Source organism: Micropterus salmoides, unplaced genomic scaffold, assembly GCF_014851395.1.
Source record: "Micropterus salmoides isolate LMB-PRFRI ecotype aquatic unplaced genomic scaffold, ASM1485139v1 Ms_hic_scaffold_11, whole genome shotgun sequence".
Lineage (NCBI taxonomy): Eukaryota > Metazoa > Chordata > Actinopteri > Centrarchiformes > Centrarchidae > Micropterus > Micropterus salmoides.
Genome location: NW_024040152.1, coordinates 14,844,026 through 14,856,754, shown reverse-complemented (window position 1 = coordinate 14,856,754; position 12,729 = coordinate 14,844,026). Strand labels below are relative to the sequence as shown.

At 42.3% G+C, this 12,729-nt stretch overlaps 1 protein-coding gene across 1 annotated transcript; it reads left to right on the top strand.

The window, feature by feature from the left end:
• Positions 1 to 6,402: 6,402 nt before the first annotated feature.
• Positions 6,403 to 12,495, top strand: m6pr (mannose-6-phosphate receptor (cation dependent)). Its single transcript, XM_038711180.1, has 7 exons — positions 6,403 to 6,719; positions 7,871 to 8,043; positions 8,270 to 8,427; positions 8,712 to 8,821; positions 10,118 to 10,248; positions 10,345 to 10,471; positions 10,564 to 12,495. Exons 1-7 carry the CDS (start codon positions 6,714 to 6,716, stop codon positions 10,684 to 10,686), a joined length of 828 nt encoding a protein of 275 aa, XP_038567108.1. The 5' UTR covers positions 6,403 to 6,713; the 3' UTR covers positions 10,687 to 12,495.
• The last annotated feature ends 234 nt before the right edge of the window (positions 12,496 to 12,729 follow it).

Sequence of the window (12,729 nt, the reverse complement as noted above, 5' to 3'; positions counted from 1 at the left end):
TTCGACGCCACACCACGGACACACACTTCGATGAAAATTCACAGATAGCACAGCTTTTCATTGTCAGTGCCTTTAGATTGCGCAGCACAAATCTGAAGTCGATTGCATTAATTCTGTACAGAATCTGTAAATCTCCAAAAATTATCATTAAATACAAAATGGCCGACATCATGACATGAGAAACAGGGCCCTGGGGCTGCTCTTTAGGGGGCGCTAGCAAGCCTTTTCAATAAATTCATTCAATCAATCAACAAAATTTATCTCGGTCCTCACTCATAATTTTCCAAAACGAAAAAAGGAAAACAATGAAAATAAAACAGTATATACATGTATAACAACCGAAAAAGGTGTAGACTGAAGCCTATGCTTATTGTGCCTACCGTTTTTACATAATTATCTAATGAGCGTCACTTTTCTCTCTGGATTTAATCCATTCAAAATAAACGTACAGTTACATAAAAAAAAAAAGGAAAAGAAAAATTTCCAAGATGTTCATACATGATTACAGTTGTACACATCTCAGATATACTGACTTTCTCTGGTTCATAATAGTCAGTCCGTTTTACAATCCTTAAAGCTGATGATACACGGAGCAACTTTTAGAGCAATGGTCCAGGGCAATGTTGCCGTCAATGGTAATGAGTAAAGATTACTACCGTAATCTCCTTCCTCCATCACTCCACCACCCTCTCCGCACCACCACTATACGTTCAAAACATAGTCAGACTTGCCACTAGCAAGATTGCCCAGGGAAATAGTCCTTATGGATGTTAATAAACTCCCCATCGTCAATATCTCTGTATGGGAACAAAAAATCCTTTTCAATGTCCATCATTTATTTTGTGATATATGACTCCATATGATATTCCTTCACATAGTCCTCACTTGTAACACAAACCACAGTTATCGTTTATCATGGGTATTCCTCCACATGCAGTAGTTCTCACTTATCCATACTGGTCCAATTCTTTGAGTTCTCTTATTGTGAGTACTTTAGCTTCTTCAGGTTTTCCATTTAGCCGTATCATCACTTTACAGTTCCTTGTCCATGTAGCTTGGATCTTATTCTGTTTCCTCAGAATGCGTGCGCATCTCGCAATGTCAGCATTCTTTTTGGTAAGATGTTCATTCAGATACACTCCTGTACCCTTCAACTTCTTAGCTTGCCTCAGTAACTCTGTTTTATATTTCTGATTCACAAACCGAACAACTATAACAGGCTTTACTCCGCTTTATTCCTTCGAGTAAGGGTATGGCAGGCCACAACATTATCACTCTGAATATTCATATTCTTACTTTCAAATAACTTTATTACTTGTTTTTCCAGCGTTTGAAGTTCCTCTGGCAGGGCGTCTTCACCGACTTTATCTCTGGCAACAGTACTGGCATACGTTCGGTGTGTTGTTTCTAGTCCATTTATTATTATTTCCATATTAATATAAAATAATCTTTATGGCGCAGCCTCGAAGAACGGAGGTTACTCGCAATAATATTGCTACATTTGTTTGAAGCTGGGTGGGGGGCCCCGCAGCCGTACAGACGCAGACGGGGTCACAACAGCAACCGCATCAGCTGCGCACAGGGCAGGGCCACGTAAGCAGTGGCCGCCCCCCCCATGCCGTCCTGTGGGAGAGGGCACACCGCACACTCACAAGGAGAATCACTCAACCAAAACACTCAGTACTGAGTGAGTCAGAGGGAAAAGGGAGACATCCTGCAGGTAGAAACGGACGAGCATGGGGACGACCAGGAGGCCACCGTGCAGATGTCATCCACTGTCATCCCACCGAGCAACGCCAATGAGGAGGAGACGCCTCTCGTGGAGTGCGCTCTGACGCCATCCAGGGGAGATTCTCCGGCAGACACGCAAGCCTGGGAAATGGCATTGCACAGCCAGTGAGACCGGGCAAAGGAGGTGGGACGTGGCGTCCTCCACCGACCCATGGGGGGAGGAAAAGAACCCGAGATTGTGATGACCCTTGACCGAAAGGAGTTCGTAATGCTTTTAGGCATGAACGCCGGGTTAGGGCGCAGAACAGCCGAGCTGCCTGAATCTTTAGACACGATGGAGCCACAGAGAGGACAGCCACATCGCTGACCCTCTTGGCCGATGTCAGAGCCAGGAGCAAGGCGACCTCAGCCGAAATGAATCTCAGGTCTGTCGTCTCCAAAGGCTCAAACGGGGCTTGGGTTAAGGCGTGTAAACAGCGGCAAATCCCACTGTGGGGCAACAGGCCGCGTCACCGGCATGCACCTCCGCAGCCCCCTAAGGAAACGCTTCACCAGGGGGTGGGAGAACACAGTCCTGTCCCCGAAGCCCTCGTGACAGGACGAAATGGCGGCAGCGTAGGTTTTAACTGTACTGAACGCCAACCCCCCGTGCATGAGCAACAGGAGGAACGAAAGCACCGCCGGCAGCGGACAGATGACCTGGTCTGTCCCCTGGTCCAGACACCAGGAAAGCCGACCACTTAGAGGAGTAAGAGGACTGAGTGGAGGCGGCCCTTGACCCCTGGATGGTGCGAACCACTTCCCGGGAGAGACCTAAGCCCTCCAGGCGTCGCCTCTCAGTGGCCAGACCCAGAGAGGTGACCCCCTCCAGCGGAGTTTCCACGGCTGCCCCGCCAGCAACCCTGGAGACAGGGAAACCAGGACACGCTGGGGGCTACCAGAGTCACCGCCAGGCGATCCAGAAGGCGCGAGATCAGCCGCACTGGCAGAAAAGCATACAGCAGCTGGGAAGGCCAAAGGGGGTGTGTGAAGGCGTCCACTCCCAGCACGGAGACGTCCCACGGGCTCAGTGAAAACCAAAGGGCGCACTGAGCGTTCTCCTTGTTGGATCCACCTCTGCCACGCCGAACCGGAGCCAGATCTGGTCACCAGATCGGGATGGAGGTGCCACTCGTCTGGGCCCCCCCTCGACATGATGTCCACCCCTCTGTTAAGCACGCCAGGGATGTATTTTGCTCTGATGGAGAGCAGGTGAGTGTGTGCCCACAGGAGCAGCTGCCTGGCCAGACCCAACAGCCCTGGCGGTTTATGTAGGCCGCGGCCTTGTAGTCGTTGCGCACCAGCACATGCTGGTCCCACAGCAGAGGGGAGAACGTCTGATCACCTTCCACACCGTGAGGAGCTCCAGCACATTTATGTGGAGAGGCCTGCGGCCCTGCCACAGACCACCCACCACCTGAAAAAGGCAGGTCCCACCCCAGCCCATCAGGGAGGCCTCTGTGAAGACTGAGATATGGGACGTGACCCTGACCAGGGGAACCCCGACCACAGAGAGAGTGGGTCCCACCAGTAGGCCAGATCAGGGGCCTCTGTCTCACTTGGTCAACACGCAGGCGGATGAATCAGCACTGCAGCCTCCTCATATGGAGGAGGCCCAGGGGGACCACCAGGGGAGAGGAGCACTCTTCTTCCAGTTCACCGTGATACAGGTAAGACAGGTGTGCGACTAGCTGGGCTGTCTACATCACCGCTTCGTCCCGCGGCGGCGCCAGCAGCAGCAGGTCGTCCAGATAAAACATGACCCTGATGCCTGACCGCCGCAGCGGCTCCAGGGCCGTCTCGACACACTTGGAAAAAGTGCGCGGGGCCAGGGAGTTACCGAAGGACAGGGCGCCCTGGAATGAAAACCGCAGAAACTTCCTGTGTCTGACGGACAGAAGAAATTACACATCCTTCAGGTCAATGGAGGAGAGCCAGTTTCCCTGGCACACACACTCCATCACCTGTTTCACTGTCACATGCGAAAAGGACCCACCATAATCACCCTGTTGAACAGTGACAGGTCCAGGATGGGCTTCTCACCGCCCATCTTCTTCCTGACCAGGAAGTAGCGGGAGTAGATCCCCTTATTCCTGAAGTTCCGTTCTGAGCCAAGGAGGAGAGCACAGTCTCCACAATCCCGGCGAGGGGGGGGGGGCAACTGCTCTCACATTGAGACCTCCACAGTCAGAGGGGTCTGTTGGGTGTCCTCCCTTGTGTGGCAGGGTGTGTGAAGGGACCTCTGATTGTGAAAAGAGTGTACTGCTTGTTGCTTTGAGCTTCAAGCTGCAGGTTAGCCACTTGGCTAACGGCAGCTGGTGTATATTTTATTTCTTCCAAAGTGATTTTAAGTTTCACAAACCAAGAATATTCTGTGATGTTACATCATGAGCCAGATGTATCTTGATTTAGGTTAAAACTTACTGAGACATTAACACTATCATTCAGCTATTGCTGGACACGTCTGCTGTGTTCAGGCTGTGTTGGCTGCAGTGGTATGTGTTACTGGGCCTGGGGGAGCTAACCGGAGCTAGCTAGTTAACTATTCCTGACAGCCCCCCGAAGTATATTCCTCTTACCCTAACCATCACAGGGTGTGTGCCTAAAGTTATGGATTATATGCATGTCGACCGGTTAACCCTACAGCGGTGCACATGGGTCGCTAGCGGATAGGATTAACTTCCATTGTGTTGCTGTGCAGCCTCCAGTAACGTTACTGCAGCTATATAACACTGGTCGGCACTTGCGGAGCTTCTCAACTCCGAAAACGTTTGAACACATTTTCGATTCACTACCAATTTTCATAAAACTGCCGATATTCAAAGTCTACACAGTTGATTTCTCGCTTCTGTTGCTGGCTTCTAAAGAATAAAACGGTTTGCATTAGGATCTATCCTGTACGTGCGCCGAGATTAACGTCATCACGTTTTGTGCGCGGTGTCTTCTGGGATTTGGAAGTTCAATTTCTGACTTCCATAAACTTCCGTCAGGTCTGCGGGCTGCAGCTGGATATACTTGCACTTCTCAAGTCACAAAATCAACATACATTGTGGGAGATGCAGTTTATGGCAGCATAGACTTTTATTTTAGAACAATCATGAATCTTTAAAGCTTTCGCAGGCCACAGTGGCCGGATTTGGCCCGCGTGCCTTGAGTTTGACACATGTGATATAAATGAAAGAAATTTCCTCAATAAATTGGTGCAGAAAAATTCACCAGAATGCAGGAAATTAAGTGTTTAATTTTTTTTTCTCAAAGATTTCTGGGCTGGGCTAAGCCCCCAATGTTTCAAGAGCCTGACAATGCCCCTAAAGGTCCTCGTATGTTTGATGCTCGGGCCCTAACTATTAAAAGAAAATAGACTATGCACGCAAATCACTTATGAAGGGTTGTGTCTCATTTGCCCAGTGTAGTACTACAAACCAGCATTGAAAGATGCTGTTACACAGCTACATAAAGTCAAGGATTACACAATTATGTTCAAAACTAATTATGGTCCCTAAGAAGAGAGAAAGGAGTTCAGGTGATTAGGTGATATCAACAATGCTACATAATGCCTACATTATCACCAATAAAATCACAGTCAAACAGCAATACGTAAATTATTACGTTATTATTAAGATGACATACAAGTTATTACCATACACTTCAAAGTAGACTTTTGTAGAAAATATGTAACACTGTTACATTTTAATGCATTATAATTAGTGATGATTATATTTGCCCACCCCAGTTATATAAATAAAGATGGAATATTAGAAACACTGCTCAGTATAATGCAACACAGCTGAACACCTCAACAAACTACAGCGTCCACATGACCAAAAAGGTGACTCATTATCTCTCTAAAGAAAACTGAACTTTATAATCTTCATGAAGGACTGCTGTATTAGACTGTATACATATTAAATTGGTGTACCTAATAAACTAGCAACTAAGTTTGTAAACTTAATATAAAAATCGACATCAACAGTTTTGTTACGATCAGTGAGAGAGAACTCAAGCAGAGACTCAAAGGGATTTTTGAGGTTAAAAGCTTTATTGTAAAGTTCAGGGGGAAGATGATAAATGCTGATGGTGTAGATGAGCTGACGGTTGGCAAGTGTGCAAGTCTGAGCAGGTGAGTTGAATAATGCACACACACACACACACACACACACACACACAAAGACTGACAGGGGAGAGGGATGAGGAAACAGGGGGAAAATACTGAAGGCACTCCTTTTTAATTACTTTACCAATGAGGAAATAGCTTTTGAGTTCTTATTAAAAATACCATTAAATTATATGGAATATGGTGTAAGTGAAATAATGTGCTAATAAGTCTTTTTTTGTATCCATCTCCAGACAAATGTGAATCCAATGTGAATTCAGCAAGGCATATTTGTGGTATTTTGCATTTTATAATGGAAACATCTGGCTGGATCCAGATGCATCTTGATGGTGATTAAATGTTTGTAATGGTTTGTGCAGCGTTGACAGATATAGGCCTACATATTTTCAAGGAAACTGTAGACATGCAAAAACATGCCATCCTCGAGCTTTTTTCTCTTTCCAACTGTGAACTCTCTGTTCAGCTGATGCGGGTGTGAGGGGATTCAGCTTCCTTTATCTGGACGGTCACATGCGTGTGTTTAGTTTCACTTCCGCACTCCGGTGCTGCCTGTAGCCCGTTAGCCTCTGCACATTTTTGAAGATAAGCGCGGTTATTATCCAGGACAGAAACGCGTACAACTAGCAACATTAATTTGAATCTCCTGACTACATGCAAATATACTTTATTTTATATGCTTAACAAAAATAGCAGCTTTAATGCTGATTAAGTCAACCAGGAAGCGACGTTAGCGCGAGGAAGCTCACTACATCATAAACTGGCAACTGCCAGGTCGTCTGTTAAACTGTAACTAACAAAGAAGCTCATTTAACTTACATTAAAAGAAGTCATGAAGGTAGGTGCACAATGTAGCTAAAAGTTTAAGTTCTGCTAAGCTTTTCAGAGGGGTATTTTTGACGGTGTTTCCTCAGGAAAAGTTGTTGCCTCATGTGGAGACATTTTGCATGCACACAATGTATTTAGTGAAGGCTTAAACATAGCCTGTAACAATGTGGTTTCACAAGCTTGTGCTGTTTTTTTCCCCAGCTATTCTGTCCTTATATATTATAAATGTATATTTTAGCCTACACTTAAATAGTTTTTCCAAGAAATGGACAGGTACTTTCTTTCTAGTTGTGTTTCTCCTTTGTTCAGGAAAGAATCAATGAGCATGCTGTAGTTGAGAATAGTGAACCGGAAATAATCCCACCACTTAATGTCATTATTTCAAATAGGAGTGGACCATATGTATTCCATGCATTATCTAGAAATAAAAGAAAAGCAGTCTCTGGTTTAGATTTACAGATTCTAGGGGGTAAGACTTCCCATTTCATGGTTTCTGTCACAGTGTCTGCGGTTGGTTTTTCAGTGAATGAAATTTGCCTGACAAATGAAGTTACTTTATCACACTGATGCAAAAATTGTACAAAAATCCAATATTACCATAAAGCAGTTTGGTTTGCAGCTTTACCCACAATAGATGTCAAAAGGATCAGAGCTGCAACCAACAATTATGTATATTACAGATTTATCTGCCAGTTATCTTCTCGATTGATTGATTAATCCATTTCTTTACAAAATGTCAGAAAATTGTGAAAAATGCTCATATTAATCTCCCAAAACCTAAGGTGACATATTTAAATAGCTTGTTTTGTTCATCCAAGAGACTGAAACACGTTATTCAGTTTTAAATCATATGACAGATAAAGGCAGCACATTTTTGATAGAACAATGTAATGTTGTTAAAATGGTTGCCCATCAATCTTCTGTCAGTTGACTAACTGATTAATCGACTACTCCTTTCAGCTCTAAGGCATAGTTAACATAGAATGAACAGTATGGAAAATTCTAATGGTAGACAGTTTATATCGTTTCACATTGTCAAACCCTAATTTCAAATGAATAATAGGTGATTGTATTTGCTTGTATGGTGCTTGTATATTTTTATTAGAATGATAAAAATAATAATAATTTTTTTTTTTTTTAATTATGTAACATCTGTGCCAGGTGGTCAACGGTCACAGTGGAGGGTCCTTCCTGCTGTGGACCTTGGCTGTTGAACTGGTCCTGTGTGGGAGTGGAGTGTACAGCATTGAGGGCACCAAGAGCTGTAAACTGTTAACTGAATCTGACTCAGAACGGAAAGTCCTCAGTCGACTAGAGCCACTCACCCATAAGAAGTAAGAAGTGACTAAATTGTGTACCTGCATATTCAGTGTCACCAATACAACTTTAGATTTTTGGATTGGCTGCTATCCAATCAAAAATCTGCACTAACTGAGTATATAAACCAAGCATGAGAACCGTTTTGCCTGATTATCCTTTGACATTCAATATTGTGCTTTTTCACCACTTCTGTCTCTCATATTATTAATTGTTTACTGGGATTTATTCTCATTTTGACAGCTTTACAGCAGAGAACAAGAGTACAGAAGAGGGCTACACATATGTGTTCCAGTTGTGTGGGGATGCAGGGGGTATTCCAGGAGCTGGGGTTGTTCAGGTGGACAGCAAGAAAACAATTGTGATTGGCATGTATAATTCAACACAGGCCATTGGAGGAAGTAAGTCTGCAAAATATAAGAAGTTCCACCTAATTTACCCTGTTTTGATCGAATGTGTGCAGCATGTGTGTGAATGTTAACCATCAGTGATTTTGGATCTTTGGTTAGAGAATTGCATTTTGTTTTGAGAAAAAAAAACTATGAGCTTAATAAGGCTGAAAGCTTAAGAATTGTTCATTCTTGAATTGCCTCTGAACAGCAGACTATTGCTGTTTCATAGGGTGCTATAGAACAGTATTGTGTCTGCAATGTCTGTTACAAAATACACTTTACTGCACTTGCAGGTGACTGGGTGATGTTGATCTATGGAAACGGCGAGCCATATGATACCCACTGCTCCAAGGAAAGTAGGAAAGCCATTATCATGATCTCTTGCAACAGGAATATTGATGCGGTAAGACAGATCCTTCAATCATGTTTTGAGTGTTGTAATTGAATAAGTTGTCCACCACAGGGCACTGTTCAACTCCCTTGTTGGCAACACAGGTGTTTGGAGCCAGAAATCCACCACATAACACATCAGTCAGCTAACAAAATAAGCTGTACTTTTGTTTAAAGTACTATTTATAACAAATTTTAAGCTGCATTATGTTGCGTTATCTTAGTGATGTCTCATAACTACACATAACAAATATTTTTTTATATTTTGTTGTCTCTGATAAAAAGATTATTGGCTGATATATCAGAATATGCTCTCGGTCGGGCTCTAATAGCCATTTTATTCTTTATCTTGTCTGCGAGGTAAACCGTACAAATACCCCATACATCAGTAGTATGCAATATGCGGCTACGGTCACATTACTTTGATAGTGGCAGAAAAATGCTGAAACAGATCTCAGTCATGACAGCAAAAGTTACTCACATTATCAGTTCCTCTTAAGTGATTGTGCCTACAATATTAAAAGCGCAAGAATATTTTTGCAGCAATACTATGTTGTGTTTAATTGAGAGCTTTTACTTTGAAAAGTTCTGATGGAAATTCAAAAGAATCTCTGGCTTGCTTGACACACTTGCTTGACTCAGAAAACGTAAGATCAGATTCCCCTGAATGAGAAAAGCAGGAATTTCCTCTGTCTGGAGATACTGTGGACACGAAAATAAGTGTCCATAGGTTGATGTGAACCAGTCGCCGGGATGTACACACTCCTGCACATGCTTAATTGTGAAATGTAATACGATCTCTTCACAATCAATTTGTTGAAAGAGAAACGAAAAAAATACTAGAAGTAAGTGAGAATGGAACACACAACCCTCTGAACGGGAGTCCTGTGCACTACCGAACTGAGTGAATCGCACACACAGGAAATGTTGGAATATAAATGGTCAATTGACCATGTTCTGGCCCGCCATCTAATGACTTGAAAAAAATTTGGCCACCCCCTGCCATACATATTACAAAGTAATTTACCAGGAAAGTGTGTCTGTATGTCCTTGACTGGCCCATGCAGCATTGCCGGACGACGTATGATTGTGTTTGGGTAAAATTTAAATCAGGGTTACATTTTTTTGCTGGAGCTCACTGCGTCGGTATCCCTTCAGTCTGATTTGAAACAAATAAAATGGTTGTGTTTTTTTCAGACAGGTTTGAACGTGGCTTAATGCTTCTTTTGCGTGACATGTAGTCTTGCACCCTGTCTCCGTTTTTCTTACTGTGTGTATTTACCTTAGTCTCTCTCCATTTCCCACGCAGGGCAAGCTGGAGGTGGAGCTGGAGACCCGGGACAAGGAGTTCAACTGTTTCTACCTGTTTGAGCTGGACTCCAGTGCAGTTTGCCCAGTTATTCAGTCCCAGCTCAGCAGTGGTTCCATAATACTCATCATGTGTGTAAAGACAGTCTGTAATGATGCAAAACCCCTTAATTGTAAGGCATTTAATATTCTAAATGATCAGTGATCATATGCCCTCTCTTTTTTCAGTGGGTTGTGCCTTGTGGCCGTTTACCTCATTGGAGGTTTCCTCTACCAACGACTAATTGTTGGAGCCAAAGGGATGGAGCAATTCCCAAATTATGCTTTTTGGGTGGAGGTTGGCAACCTGACAGCGGTAAGCCTTGTGTAGTTGATAAATGACGTCATGAAAAGCTGGCTCGTGTGACTTTTTTTGAAATTCCTAACAAACTTTACCCCCTTTTACAGGATGGGTGTGACTTTGTGTGCCGGTCACAAAATCGAGAGGAAGCACCCGCATACAGAGGAGTGGCCACAGAACATTTAGAAGAAGAGCCAGAGGAGAGAGATGACCACTTACTACCTATGTGACCTTGAAATGTCAGAAATGGGACAGAAATGTTTACTGTGTGACACAGTTTACTCTTTCACAGGTTAGATGAAGTTGCTGTTACACACAAGTCTTGTTTTTCTTGTGCTGGTTTAGGTTAGGACATGTTGGCACTTTGTGTGTATTCCAGACTTGTGCCTAGGGCAACTACTGTGTGATCTACTTAAGAGGACATGTTTTCTCATAGGGCTGACAGACCTGTCTCGTCTTGCTAACCCATGCATTTCATTCAGCTTGTTTGATGTCAACAAACAAATGAGTGAAAAAGGAGAAGTTAAGAAGTTGGATTTCTACGTGATTTAAACGGATGATAATATTGCTCATCTTTTTCTGCTTCGCTAATGATTGATTGTTGTATGATGTTGGTGCAGGTTGCAGCAAGTTGTTCTTCCAGGGGTCCTGGTTCTGCATTCACAGCTGCAGGTTACAAACACACAAGTACTTTTGCTTAATTTGGCTTTAATCAGTTTATTTTTTATTAATGTTATAAATTTATTATTATTTAGTTTTGAAAACTAGAGAAGTGATGAGTGAAATGTTTAATTTTAAGTAATGTGATTCTGCTTACAGCCAAGTAGAAATCACTGCTTGACTGAATGTATGTTTTACTTGGCTGTTTTCTCCCTCCCACATCATGGGTCAAAAGCTTCCACATCAATGCTAAAATTGTCCTTAAATGGTCATTATTATCAGTTCCTGACTGAAGCTGACACTTGTAGCTAACTATAATGCTAATGCAAAATGTTATTAAATCAATCTGCTAAACTTACAATTTGGTGTTTAGATTCAAAATGATAAATGCTACTATGCAGTAATTGGCAGTTATATAATTTATTTTCAAAAGTATGGTAGATTCGTAGTACATGCACTTATATATTCATAGAAGAAATGAACATTCACAAAATGTAAATTCTTTTCTGTTGATAATCGTAAAAATATTTAAATATTATAGTGGGTAAACTGATCTGCCTGGGTAAAGCTGGCCCAAACACCACATGCGCACACACCAATATTACAGGATGAACTTTGACCAAATATCCAGATGTATTGCTTCTTTAGGAAGATAGAGCGGCAAATGAAAGCACTTCATTTTCTATACATCTGTATAAATATATTATAGTGTCAATAATGAGGTTTGTGATATTTTAGAGGTTTCAAATGATTAATACTAAGAATTAAAGCAGGATATTTGACCTTGGTGGCAAGATTACGTTAGGAAGTTAGTTTAGTTACTGTATGTTACTATATTATTGTCAGTGTGAGCAGTTATGTTGGTTTTGTTTCTACAATGTGCTTTTTGTGTTTATTACAGTTTCTGGTAGAAATGGTTACACCTGTAGTTGTCGTGAACTGAACAACCTTCAGATCAATAGAAAAGCCTGTTTGGGTTCAAGTATGATTTCAAGCCAGTAACGTTTTTGTTTGTAAAATACGCAATAAGTTTATGTATGCCCAGTGTAGTGGTGAACTCCGTACACACACAAGTGCACTCACCGTTGGGGATTTAATGAATGTAAAAATGTTTTAATAAACATTTCATGCACAAAACATTTTTATTAATAATTTATATTTAAATGAACTAATGGTTAAGCTCTTCTTTGTTAATGTTGAGTAGTATTGTCTCTTAGTTAGCAGATGTTGCAGGGAAAAGAAGCAGGTTTACCAGGGTTTTTTTTCTCAGTGTAAATATGGGTGATACCCATGTTTACCAAGAAACCTTAAAAAGAAACATGTATATGAATCTAAATTAATTTTCTCTTCTACAATACAAAACTATACTAAACTCTGTACACAGTTGTTGTCATTTTTAAATTGGAGAGGGTGAGGTAATTAAAGAAAATAATGAATTCAAAGGCAAACTTGTAGTCTCTGAGCAAGCAGTCCCTGGTAATCGTAATGTTTGCATTGGTTTAAGGGCTTACCGGTTAAGACAGGACCTGCAGCTATTAAGTGGAGCCAGAATGATGCTGTCAATTATGTTGTCATACAGAAACAACTTTCATTTCTTCCTTTTGCCGAAGTGT

Bases quoted from the DNA above. Each gene is read 5' to 3' on its own strand.
- m6pr (XM_038711180.1), top strand. The intron at 8,044-8,269 runs GTAAGAAGTGAC...TCATTTTGACAG, and splicing joins GAGCCACTCACCCATAAGAA to CTTTACAGCAGAGAACAAGA. The intron at 10,249-10,344 runs GTGTGTAAAGAC...CTCTTTTTTCAG, and splicing joins GGTTCCATAATACTCATCAT to TGGGTTGTGCCTTGTGGCCG.